Source organism: Cavia porcellus, unplaced genomic scaffold, assembly GCF_034190915.1.
Source record: "Cavia porcellus strain 051 isolate PalLab524CR breed Dunkin Hartley unplaced genomic scaffold, mCavPor4.1 scaffold_3, whole genome shotgun sequence".
Classification (NCBI taxonomy): domain Eukaryota; kingdom Metazoa; phylum Chordata; class Mammalia; order Rodentia; family Caviidae; genus Cavia; species Cavia porcellus.
Window position 1 is genome coordinate 72,053,708 of NW_026947486.1, and position 13,715 is coordinate 72,067,422.

General features: G+C 39.3%; 1 protein-coding gene across 2 annotated transcripts in view; it reads right to left on the reverse strand.

Moving 5' to 3' along the window:
- The window catches only part of Trpc5 (transient receptor potential cation channel subfamily C member 5), a 301,642-nt gene that overhangs the window by 156,267 nt on the left and 131,660 nt on the right, over positions 1–13,715 (reverse strand). For both annotated transcript variants that reach the window (XM_023564159.2, XM_003467566.5), the window contains exon 3: positions 5,675–6,073. In XM_023564159.2, the coding sequence (XP_023419927.1) occupies positions 5,675–6,052 (378 nt within the window). In that variant the 5' untranslated portion in view covers positions 6,053–6,073. The remainder of the gene's footprint in view (positions 1–5,674; positions 6,074–13,715) is intronic.

Sequence of the window (13,715 nt, forward strand, 5' to 3'; positions counted from 1 at the left end):
ACTACTGTGTGACCTTATTTGGAAAAAGGGTCTTTGCAGATATAATCACATAAAGATGAGATCATCCAGATTAGGGTGAGCCATAAGTCACAAGAAAAAGGAGAGAGAGAGAGATGATGTGGAAGCAGACACAGACGAGAACTCTGTGTGCTAATGGAGGCAGACACTGCAATGATGCAATTATAAACCAAGGAACACCAAGGTTTCTGGCAATCACAGAAATACAGTGGAGGGTCATGAAGCAGATTTTCCCTCCAAAAGGAATCAGACTTACTGACATCTTCATTTCAGACTTCTGGCCTACTGCATTGTGAGAAAATACATTTGTTTTGTTTTAAGCCACACAGCTTATGACAGCCCCCCCATAAAGTAAATATAGAAAGATACATGGACATCTAATGTACAGATGGAGATGGGCTTATTAAATGTGGATTTCAAGCCAATATCCAGAGATTCTGATTCTGTAGGTAGGTATGCAGTGGGACTCAGGAAACTGCATTTTGACAGTTTCCCATATGCGTAGCAACAGGTTGTAGTTGATTTTAATATGTATGTATATATGTCTATATATATATATATATATATATGAGATTAGATGTATAGAGAGATAAATGTCTATATATAGAGAGATTCATGTGCCTATATTTGCTTTCCCTACTGACCGTGCCCCTGTGGTATTCCTGAAGTCAGTGGCATGAAGGTGGCAAGAATAATAGACAAGAAATAGGACAGCATTAGCTCCTCTTTAAACTTTTTGTTGAGGTGGTAGTTTAAAACAGCATTCTAACTTTGTAGTTTGAGCTGCCGTTGAACTGACTGTATAGCGCAAGTAGGCCTGGAACTCATGGCAATCCTCCTGTCTCAGCCTCCCAAGTACTGGGATTACAGGAGTGGACACCACACTCAATGACAAATTTGAACATTGAGACCACTTTAAGAGTGTTTACACTAAGGAATCATAAGTCTTCTGGGTTGCCAAAAATCTACCCCTAAGGAAATATGCTATGATGGTAGAGAGTGTCCCAAAATTACACACATATACATACATGCACATGCACACACACATACACAGACACATACGTGCATGCAACACACATGTCTGATGTAGACGATTTTTCCTAATGGAGTATCACCGTTTTTAGTTTAAGATTTATTCCCTGTTTAAAATTGCAGGTGTTCAGGAGTGTTGATAATTGAAACCAGTGCCATCCATTTATGTTATGCCTCTGATCTTCACTTGAGAGTAGTTTTGATAGGCTAGATGAGGGGGGAAGAGCATAAGGAGACCTGGGCAAGGAAAAGGCAGAGGGGGTCTTGCTTCCAGCCTGGAGCTAAAGTCCTTGCTCCATAATGCTAAGAAGCTTGCTTGTTTACCTTCCCCAGATTGATGGGATCAACTGTATTCAATAACTTGGCAATATGGGGCACAGCCTTTGTTACAAAGAACATTTGTTTGGATTCTGCGTGTGGAAAGAGGTCCTTCCTGTAAGTGGCCTGCTCAGCTAAATCCAAGGTCCTTCAGGAGGCCTGTGTTAGCTCACATCCCTGATTGCTCTCAGGTAACAAATTTTGTTTCTATCTCCTGGAAAAGCAGACAGATCTTTTGCAATGTGGCAGCCTTTGTTATGGTTACTGACATATAATTTATCACAGCGATTGTCAGAGCAATGGAAGAAAATAAAATTTAGAAGTGACTGGTGACAGGATTTGGGGATGTGAGGAGAAAGAGAAGGATGCTGAAGATACTTGGGAATGGAGCTGATGTCTGTGAGCATAGCATATGGTGTGATATCCAAGTATGACAAAGGAGGTCTTATATTGGTGGTGTGTCTGAAAAGGTCCTGGCAAAAGACAGTCTGCTCCAAATAGCTCCATGCAAGTTCCATATGTCTCACTTTCCACCAACAGTGGTTAATTCATATAAATTAAGCTTTGCCTTTGCCTAGGTGAAGTCATGCCTTAGACTGCACTTTAGTATAAGCTTATCTGGTGCTTTGCGTCCTGATTGGCAGAGCATCAGCATTTATGAGAGAACTGGGGAGAGATGGGATATGGGGCCCATCAAATGAGGACTTGACTTACTTTCAAAACTCTGCTAGGGTCAGTATTGCTACCTCCTTTTTGAGAAACTGTCTCTGTGCTCTCGTCTTCCTCAAAACAGTTATAAGTTAAATGAGATTTATAATGAAAGATCTTGTATAACAGTAAACCATGGGTTTTTCTGGTATATATATAAATCTATGTATCTATGTATGTATGCATTTATGTATCTACCTATTATCTGTCTATCTATCTGTCTGTCTATCACATATCTATTAATGCTTGAAACTAAGGCTTTCATACTGAACTACACCACTTTTCCTCTTGTATTTTTATTTTAAAATAGGGTCTTACTAAATCACTAAGTGGCCCAGATTAGGCTTGAACTTGCTGTCTCCCTGCTTAACCCTCCGAAAATTCTAGTATTACAGGAGTACACCACTCAACTATTTCATGTCCTGCAACAAATATTCATATATCACTCATTATGTACTAGGAATTTGAAATATTGAAAGGCATAGGCATGGAACCAGTTGGACATTAGATATTTACCTCACATTCAAGAAAGAGTATAATTACAAAGATTAGGAATTTCTACAAGTAAGGATAACTAACAGTACGAAATGGCAGGTGATTGGTGTTAAGTGAAGCAAAAAGTTAGGATTTTGAAGGTCATCAAGTTCATTATGAAGCAGAGTAGCTGAGAAAGCCTTAGTGTAGATTAACACTTTAAATCACCCAAGGACTTAGCGGGCTCTGGGGACATGGTGCACAGAACCAATCAGCTTTCATAGGAACAGTGAGGTGGACTGCATGGGAACTATATTTATACCTCTCTGTTTTGCCATTTATCCAGATTCTATGTGCCTGTTATTTCCAGAGATGTAATCCATCTTGCATTTATCTGCCTTGAGTCAGAACTTCGGTACTGGGAATCCTGAGATTTACTGGGAAGTAGTGTTACCTAGTGGTTAAATGGGTTGTTTACGACTTCTCTGAGATTGAATACTGGATCTGGCATTTCCTGGGATCTTGGACAGTGGACTTAACCATGTTGTGACTCAATTTTTCTCATTGGCAAAATGAGGATGATAATAAGAGTGTCTACCTAACAGAGAATGCTTAAACAAGGTAAGTCATGTAAGATACTTAGCATAGTGCTGGGTGTGCATTATTCATTCATTAAATAAATATGTACTGCATGTTTATTGTGTTCCAGGTATTTTTCTAGTGATCTAATATAGCAGTTAACAAGAGAGACACAGTCTCTACTTTTTTGGGACTGTGTTAAATACTAGTGGAGAAGATGGGGACTTAGGCCCTTTACTCAAAGCACTTTTAATGTGGTGCTTTGTTTTCTATTCTGTCAATTCCAGTTTTTAATATTTAAGTTATCATTTATTTTAGTTTCTTTTTATTTAGTTAGGCAAATACCAAAGCTATGAATTTCGGTTAAGTACAGCTTTGACTGTGTCCTATAAGAATTGATGCTATCAGTGTTTTATAGGCACTTGGCATTTTGGTTTTCTTTTCTTTTTTAATACAACATGAAGATTTTGTTATTATAAATTTTAAAACAAAAAATAGAGGTATATTTATAATATTTATAAGCTTCAAAGTACCATACTAGTACATGTCTGTCAGTTAGAAATAATAGCAGTTTGTTACGCTACAGGGTTTAACATAAAACCAATTTACAAATGTGAAAGCACTAGTTGTCTGATAGTCATCATCACACATGAATTTTTTTAGGAATTTTTTAAAAAATTAAAATTTCACTAACATGAAAAATTACAATACTCCAAATATGCCACAATCGCCACTCACAAAGTTAAAATGAAGTATGTTCAGGAAATCTTATAGTTTATTGTTGTTATTTAACAGCTTTGGTTTTCATTGTACTATTTTTGCTTTTTGAAATATGGCCAAGTATTCTACTTTTTTTTTGTTGTTATTGTTACTGGGGATCAGACTCACGACTTATGCTGCTGAGCTAAATCCCCGGCCCCAAGTATTCTCCTTTTGATGACTCAGTATTGACTTTGTCCTTAGTATGTGACCAATGGTTTGTACAGACACAGTGAAGACACCTATCTGACCTGAAGAATTTTTAGAAGGAACTACAGAAAGATAGAACTGAAAAGCACTATTATTTGAATGGTTTCAGTGCTACACTTTCTAAGTTACTATCTCTCCTACTGACAAGTTTGCATGTGGCTTGTTTCCGTAAAAGTCCGTGTGTTGGTAGTTTTGTCTTCATTGTGGTGGTGCTGAGTTGGTGGAACCTTTAAGAGGTGGAGGCTAGTGTGAGGTAATTAGGTCACTGAAGAAACTTCCTTTAATGGAAATTAATGCTGGCCCACTGAGTTGGTTCTCACAAGAGTTATCTGCAGTAAATGAGGTCACTTCATGTAATTGCTTCTTCCCTTATGCACGTGGCCAGTTCCCCTTCCATTTTCTCTATGTCATGATTCAGTCAAAGAGCTCTTTATCAGATACTGAACAGATGGGTGGCTCTGATCTTGTATTTTTAACATCTCTGTGATCTAAACAAACCTCTTTTCTTCATAAGGTACCCAATCTCATATTTTGACACAACAACAGAAAAACAGACTAGTACAAGGACACATTGTACTTATTGAAAGCATGGGCAGGAATGACAGGATAATTATGCCATTTTAGTATAAAGAAATCAGCCTTATTGTTCAGCATGGCTTAAGAGAGGGAAAAGGCTAGACAGACAATGAGTTACAAGATTTTTATGTTAGTCTGGGACAATAGTTCTCAAACCTAAGCATGTTTCAGAATCCCTTGAGGACTTAAGGTAGAGTTTGCTCTGGCACTAAGCCAGAGTTTATGATTTAGTAGGTCTGTGTTGGGGGGCCTAAATTTTTACATTTTAATAAGTTGCTGGGTAATGTTGATGCTGACTTTGAGGCTCACCAATCTCAGAGAGGGATGATAAGAACAGAGCCATAGTGGTGGAAGCCGGGCTAGAGGGAAAAAAATATGTAGAAGATACTGGGAAGGAAGACACCAGAGGATTCAGGGATTAGACAAGGAGGTAAGATAGACACAGCAATCAAAGATGACTACAGTGTATCAAATCTAAGTGCCCTGGAGGACATAAGAATCAGAGAGACCAAAACCTAAACATATATGTGTCAGATACACTGATATAACGGGTACTGGGAAATATGTGAGGCTTAATAGCCATCAGTGCCTGCATTCAAATGTAAAGGTTTCTGATTTTGTCTGTGGAAGAAAGGTTGGTAGAAAGGAGAAAGCCCAGGCCTGTGTTTGGCATCTTCTCTGATAGACTGTGACCATTATTTAAAGGAAGAAAGTGGAGAAACAGTGGACAGGGAAAGTAGGAAGAGCCTGCACAATCTGGAAATGAACAGTCTGCCAATGAGTTGTTAATGAATAAATGTTTATGTGCAAATATTAAAATAAAAATGAGCGAAAGTCAGCATAGGTCATACAAGGTAGCTCCAGGGTAAGATCACTGGTGTAACTTCTGAGATAGGATTCCACAACTCCAGACAACCTAAATGTTTCTAGTTTCAAGGCTATGGGTTCTGGTGCTTTGTTGTTTCTGGTTATTTATCACCCTGTAGGGGATTTCTCTTACCTGTTTCTCTCCACTAGGCTTCCTGTAGCTGAGCAGAAGTTCCACGGCACCTACCACCTCCTTGCGGATGGCATAGAGTAATGCGTCGCCCACATACACGCTGTGGTTCAGCAGTAGCTCCATGATCTCCAAATTCTCATTTTCAATGGCAATAAGCAGGGCACTCCGGCCCAAAGGATCCATGCAGTTGATGTTGACATTGTAGTAGATCTCAGCTTCCTGCAGGGCCTGCTTCACAGTGGCATAGTCCCCCTTCTCTACTGCATTGAGGAAGGCCTTCTCCTCTGCAGAGAGCTCTGTCTCAGCTCTCACGATCTGCAGGGGAATGCGATCTCTGTATGGTGAGTAATTAACCTTCTTGTAGTACAGCTGGGCCATGGTTCATAGCAATTTAGAGAGCTGAGTAAGGAGAAAGAGGAAGACCGAAGATATTCTTAGTTACCTGAAGGTTTTCATTGTCCAGCTATAGAGCGCAGCCTTGCTAAGGGGTTAAAAAATCCCAGGGTTTTAATGATACTGCTATTTTCCTCTTGCCAAGGAGGAGAGCAGAAAATGTCTGGGCTTTCAATTAAGAAAGATCTGTTGTCAAACACTGGTTTTATTACTTATCAACTCTGAGAACTTGGATAGGACATTCTAGCTCTCTGTGGTACCTTTACTCTTAAGCTTATCCATATTAATAATATTACTAGCAGTTACAGTTAGCATCTGATTCCGATGTACCAGATCCTACACCACAGAATATTTCCTACTTTGTGAAGCTACTGTGAGAATTCAATAAGATGTACATTATCAAAGTGACTGGTACAGGCTAAACCACCCTAGACATGTCATAAACTAGCTCCTTCCTTCCTCCCTACTGTTATTTGAAAGCATTCCTTGTAGTATTTCTGATTGAGGATGTAAAGTTGCCATTCATCTTTGACTAGTTTCTTTTGAGTTCCATGTCTGTGGATCTGCACTAATTTTCAAGTTTACATTTGTGACTATCTCAAATGTGCATCCTATATTGAAATACTGTTTCACTGCTAACTGCGACACTGGTTATTGCTGCTACTCACTTGGGAAGCAATGTTGACTCCAATAGGCCAAAGCCATCTACAAAAGATAAGCATGTACTTGCTCTTTCTATTTCTGTTTTTTTTTTCTCTGATCATTCCAAACCAAGAAGCTAATAGGTCTGACAGTCTGTTTCATTTAATTCTGTGACGTGAGAGGTCTGTTTTATTTGTACCAGATCTGAAGCCAGATTACACTTAATAAAATTGATTTAAGTAAAAACCTGTTTACTGAGTTCCTCCAACGTGCTTAAATTTTATCTAGGCCATATGGAAAAATATACTCTTTGCTTTCATTCACATATAATGAATCACAGACTAGAGCTCTTCCTTTGTAATTTACAGATCAAATTCACCCACATTCTTCATTGATTCCTGGTACTAGTTGTGTGAGATGGCAAGGATGATCCTACCCAGGGGAGAAAATGAGACTGAAGTCTATTAGGTGATCACTTCTCCTTTTCCTTTCATCTTGTGGCCTCCAGCCCCTGGAAGGCTATTGTAGGTTGGGGCTGTTTCAGTGGTTTTCATTATAGAAGTGTCTTGCTAGCAAAAGGAAATGGAAATGTGATAAAGAGCCCCTTGTGTCATCTCCTGGATGTGAAAGAAGATGAAGACATGGGGTTTCTACAAACATTTATTTCACTCTTTCAAGTAATTATATCCCTGCTTGGCACAGGGAGAAACGTATATTATACCAAGTGGCATTTACAATTCATAACCTTGTGATCCTCTGGGAAGTTATTGTTCGAGAATGAGTGATACCTTGTCCCAAACAGGCACAAATGACAAATTTCTGGATCCAGACTGCAGGAGAGCAGGAGACTGTGGCTTTCAAGAAGCCCTGATATTTTCTTTTGCTACTTTCAAGTAACTCAGCAGTGGGTAAAGGATAGCAGTACTTAAAATAAGCATTTATTACTGAACAGCAAGTGACTTTAATACTAATACTGGTTTTTAGACTGCCTCCCTGCCTTTCTGTTGTAAACAAAAAAGGGAGACAGGAGTAGATCTCTTGAAAAAACAACCACCCAATTCAACTTCCACTTTATACTTAACCATGAGAAAAATACAGACAGGTTCTGATGTGCCTAGTGCTCTGCTTGTTAACAACTGTGGGGAGGATAAATGGAAGAGCAGGTTCCTACCTTCATGATGTCTCACATGTATATATACCACAACGTTGGAGTGAACCTGTCATCCTGATTCCAGTCTCTGCCAAGACCACCTTCCACACCATCCCCAAGTTATCTCAGGAAATGCAAATTTGATTCCCTTTCATTGATTTTTGGTTAGTTTTTTTGCTGTTCCCATGAGGAAATCAATATTCTTTATGAGGTCTGTAAGAGCTTGGATCATGTTTAGCTCTCCAGTCTTTTCTTAAGCCATTCTTTTACCTCCTGCCACTATTCTTTAGTTTGTTGAACTTGATTTGATTCTTCTCAAAGTCCAAAATTTGTTTCTTTTTTTTTTTTAATTTTTATTTAAGGAGAAAAGAAAAGAAAGAAAAAAAAACAGTGAAGGGGTACAAGTTATACAGATTTACAGAATAAAAAAATGCGCAGTAGGAAATCACTAGTTAATGGATTACATATTGCCATCTTAGAAATAATTGTTCAAGTCACAAAATTAAAGCTTGTAGAGTGGACATTCCAACAATGATACTGCAGACAGTTCTGTTCAATGATCCAATAAAACTCTGTGATATCATTTTCTATCTTATACACTTAAATATACATGCAGTTATATAGTTTAGAGCACTTTCTTTTCCTCTCTTTTGTACAGTGACTATTACACATTTTGGGTTTCATTGCTCCCACGGTTCTTGTTGCTTTTTTGGAAGAGAGTAAAACCAAATGTGACATAACAGAACAGAATCGGTCAAGTCAAAAGGGTGGACATAATAGATAATATAAAAACATAATACAAGGTGATCAACAATGGTTACCATAATGCCTCCTGCTATTTCTAATAGAATTGCCTATATCATTAGTTGTAATACAATTGAACAAAACCGTAAAGAATAAAACCGACAAAACCAAAACATTGGAGATATTGTAGGTCTTCAAAAGTAGATAAAAGTCAACGAGAATGGGCATTATAATGAATCTCATTATCTTCTCAGCTGATGCCTAAACTTTCGAACCTGATACTATGCAGCAAAACAGAATAGAGGAACCTCAGTCAAAAACAAGATGGTGAGAGTAACACAGGGCTTCAAATCGAGATAATAGAAAGTCAAAGTGGGTTACTATATTATATCCTGCTATATTTTTCCCTTTAATTAAATGGATAAAAATAAAAAAGTAAATAATGGAGTGGAGATTGAGAAAAAAGAGGGCATAACAGCGAAACAGGGCAGATCAAAACATAACCATTTAAGTAGAATAGTGTTTCACCACCAGATAATCCTGACCCAAAAATAGTTACCATATTGACTCCCTCCCTGAAGTCCTTGAGTACAACTTCATATACTGTAGCATTAAGTATATCAAAACAATGTAAATCCATTTAAGAGAATGACAGCATTATAGAGTATTTAGAATCGACTAACAGAAAATGAACAATGGTCTCTGTATAATCTCCTTGTCTTTAAAAGGTTTTTTCTAATACTATCGTACTTAACAAAATCCAATAAGATACAACCTGTTTAGACCATTGGAGACAGAAGAGCAAAAGCTAGATGAGACTTCAAAACAAGATGGTACTAAATCAGCATTACCTATTAAGATGTCATTTTCTCCAAAAAAAGCTGTTCCTATCATCCAATCTTCTCTGTCTCATTTCTGTTGAGCTCTTTTTCTGTCAGTAGCTGTCAGTTTGTCTTCTTCATTTTGTTCTCTGCTCCATTCATTGTGGCCTCCCCGCCCCTATTTCTGGGTTCTTTGTATTTTTCTTTTTTTAGAATATCCTGCAATACTTTCTGTAGGGTTGAGTTGGTGGTTGCAAATTCCCCCAGTTCCTCTTTATCCTGGAAGCACCTCGTTTTTCCATCAATTTCCAGGGACAGTTGTGCAGGATATCTCAATCTTGGCTGTAGATTATTATCTTTCAAAGCTTGAATTATTTCTCCCCATGCTCTTCGTGATTTGATGGTTTGTGAAGAGAAATCTGCTGTAATTCTGATGGGTCTTCCCTTGTAAGTGATCTGTTTCTTGTCTCTTACAGCTTTTAATATTCTGTTCTTGTATTGAATTTCTGGAATTTTTATTATTATATGCCTGGGTGTTGCTCTGTTTGGGTTGTAGGTAGCTGGGGTCCTGTATGCCTCATACATCTGAGTATCTTTACCTTTTGCTAAATTAGGAAAATTCTCCTGGATTATTTCTGTGAGTAGCTTTTGTAGTTCACTTGTTTGTGTCCCTACTTCTTCTTTTATGTTCTTAATCCTTAAGTTATGGCTCCTCTTATCATCTTCTTGTCTTTGTATTATTGCTGTGTATTTCTTTGTTATTTTTAAGAAGTTTTTCATTTCATTCTCCCATGTTTCAAGTCTGCCCTCCAATTCAGATAGTCTGTCCTTAGTTTCTTTCAAGCTGTTATGCCAGTCTTGGGTAGACTTCTTAATTTCTTGATAGTCCCTTTGCACCTGCTTCACATACTCAATGCTTTCTCTGTTTTCTCCATCAAGCAATTCTCCCCTCTTTTTCTGTTCTTCCATTCCACCATCTGCTTTTTCCTGGTTGGTGCTTAGCATTTCTCTAACTATTCTGCATACTTCTAGCTTCAGGTCATTGATAACTTCATTCCTGAATTGGTCTATGAGGCTCTCTAAATGGCGCTTAATGTATATTGGTGCAGTGTCCGCTATTGCCTGATTCTCAGGATTGGGGGCCGAGGAGCCTTTTTTGTTGCTTCCCTTCCCCATATTTTCTGTTCCTTATAAAATGTAATCTTACACAGGAGGCCCGGCTTCCCTGCCTGTCAGCCACAGCTTGATCAAATTGCGCTGGCTAGTTGTTCCCGCTCACCGCTGCGCCCCAGGGAGTTGTGGAGGAGGCAGCCTACGCGGGAGTCGGTCGCTCCTCCGGGCCACCGTCAGGCTCTGGGATCTGGGTTAGGCCAGCCTAGGGAGTCCGCCAGCAGCGTCCCTCCGGTCAGGCACCTTTCACCAATCCCATCCGAGAGGGAAATGTGCGGCTGCAGTTGCCACCGCGCCCTGCTCTTACAGGACTGCCCGCGCCCAGAAAATCCTCCGCTGGAGTCAAACTGTGGTAGGGAGTCAGTTCCTCGCTCACCTCGCCACCAGTCAGCCTTCCTCCCTGGCCGTCGCGTTTCCGACTCCGTTCGCAGGCTCCCGTTCCCAAGCCTCTGCGTGTCTCTCCTTGCCGAGCCGCTATGGAGGTAGCCGGGCGCCTGGCGGCGGGAAATCCAAACCGCGGTTTCCGATGGCGCGGAGTCGAGCCTCCACACCGAGATTTTTCTGTTCCTATTTTAGCACCAGGACTGTATTCCAAGTTGGATTCTCTCAGCCCAGTTCGTTCCTGAGTCAACAGAGCATATCTCTACTGGTTCGTATCTCCTTAGTCCGCATCATTCCTGGCCTCTGAGCCGAGCCTTTAGAGAGCGTTCAGTAGTTGCTGTTGTCTGTCTGCCATGTTCTCCCCCTTAATCCCAAAATTTGTTTCTACCTGAAGAGCTTTGATCACTGACTAGCATGCTGTTCTCTAGCTTATTTACCAGAACTCACCAAAATATCAGTTCCTCAGAGCTGCCCTAACTCATCATCTATTCTGAAATAGTTTCCTCATATTCTTCCCTCAATTGTTCCCTGTCTTCTTCCTTCTCAGTGCCCAGTCCAATTTATAGTTATATGCTTCTTTATCTTACTAGGTAACTGTCTGTCCTATTCAATTAGCTTTAAAACTTCAGGGCAGGAATTGCATCTGTACTGTTTTTAAAGCTTGTGTACTTAGTCCAGTGTTTGACACACCTGGACACTTGAAATACATTTGTTAAATGAATAAGCCAAGCTTCCGTGATATTTTTTAAAAATCTCTTTCAATTACATCTTAATTTCTAGCCATATTGTGCTATGTTCTCTAAGTTGCCCTTTTTTGACTAAGCCTTTGCTAATGAATTTATCCAATTCTTTCCACTTAACAGTCTTCTCACATTTTGGTATTTTACTCAGAGGCCCTTTTCTCCGTGAAGCCTTCACCCAGTGTTTCCAAGTTAGCCAATATCCTGGTTTTCCCCTGGTATCTGAACACATTTCTTCAATTTCACCTCACTGCACACTTCTTGTCCTGCTGCTAGAATGGAAGTCCTTTGATTTATGCATTGCCAGAACCCACATAGGAGCAATAATATGACAAACATACAATTAATGGATGTTGAATGAACAAACTAGTCTAGCTGAGAAGGATTGGTGCAGTCAAGTGCTACATTAGGCGGTCCTGATTTGATGCTTTGTGGTGTCAGAAAGGATTCAGTGAAGATTAGAGGCTTCAAAGAAGGTTTCATGGAGGTCATAGCTCCTATGCTAACCCTCGAAGGATAAGTTCAATATGCAAATGTAAGGGTAGTCCAGGCCCCACAGACTAAGAATAAAGATTGTGAGATTTGTCATGGCCTGGCTAGGAGATGCTATGGTGAAGGGAAGGGTAGGGAGTATTTTTGACGCTATGATAGGATAGGATACTTCACATATGGATTAGAAGTGATTTAAATTTCCAGGTGATAGCACATAACCTCAGTTTTCTCATATGAAAAATGATTTTAAACACTTGCTTATTATTTGCCACTTAAGAGCCATAGAAGAAGAGGTTGAATGTCTTTCCTGATGTTGTCACTGATGCTGCTGGGAGGGTCTATGACAATTCTAGTAATGCACAGTTATGGAGAAGTCAGAAGGAAAAAAAGTCCCAGAAAAAAAAGGTGAGACTGAAAGGAGCCAGCCCTATCGGTGACCTAATACATGCTAGACTTTGGACCAGGAGAGGAGGCAATAAAGATATAAAAATAATCATTACAGTTTTAAATAGTTAAGATGTCCCAGGCCCAGTTTCTGAGAGCACTATTACTACTACTGCCTCTAACATTAATAATAATGAATGCAACAAGCAGTATCATTCACTGAATTTTCGCTGTGTGCCAGATACATGTTTTACAGCACTGAAGAGAAATGACAGCAAAATTATGGTAATTTGAAAACTGAACTGGATAATATGTAGTTTATTCAAATCTACTTTTCACTTTTCATCTCTCTCATTTGGATTAATATGGTTTATTTTATTTCCAGTGAGCTATGTTATGGAAAACATCATACAATTCCTCAGTAGTAAAAATATCTTCAGAGGTTTGCCAGAGATTGTACTATTAGAGAGTTACTTTTTTGCTTTAAGGCACTATATTTCCAAAACTATCCTTGGAAGGAATAGTAAATTATGTGACTAAAAGCTAGTGATGTTGTAATCTGAATTTTGTCATTAACAAAGTTGTGATCTTAGAACTAAAGCGATATTTGACTTAAAAGGTAGGGAAGATGTGATAGAAGGGAAAGGAGAGTGTTCAACCTTGGAAATCTCTACACTATGCATTGAGAATGGTACAAGAGTCTGTCCCATGCATTGTCTGCCAACATGCAGGCTTAAGTAGAAGTTCAATGACTTGCCTCAAGCTCTGTCTTTTTTCTGTCCCCACAGCTGGAGCCACTTGACTGTGATAACTTTGGTTTCACTCCAGGCACTGAGACCCATGCCTTTTCCATATGCTTGGTATTAGCCTTAGCCTACTACTGTTCTACCAATAAGAAAGTAATGATGGAGTTTGTGGCATCTCTTGAAGGATGTGTTATTGAGATTTCTTCTCATTGCATTTTACCTTTACACTTCGGACATAGCACTCAGCTGCCATTAACCTAAGCCAAGACTTGATGTACATTTTTTTTTTAAATTTTTTGGTACCAGGTAATGAACTCATGACCTCACACTTACCAGGCAGGAGCTGTGCCACTGAACTATATCCCTAGCCCTTGATGT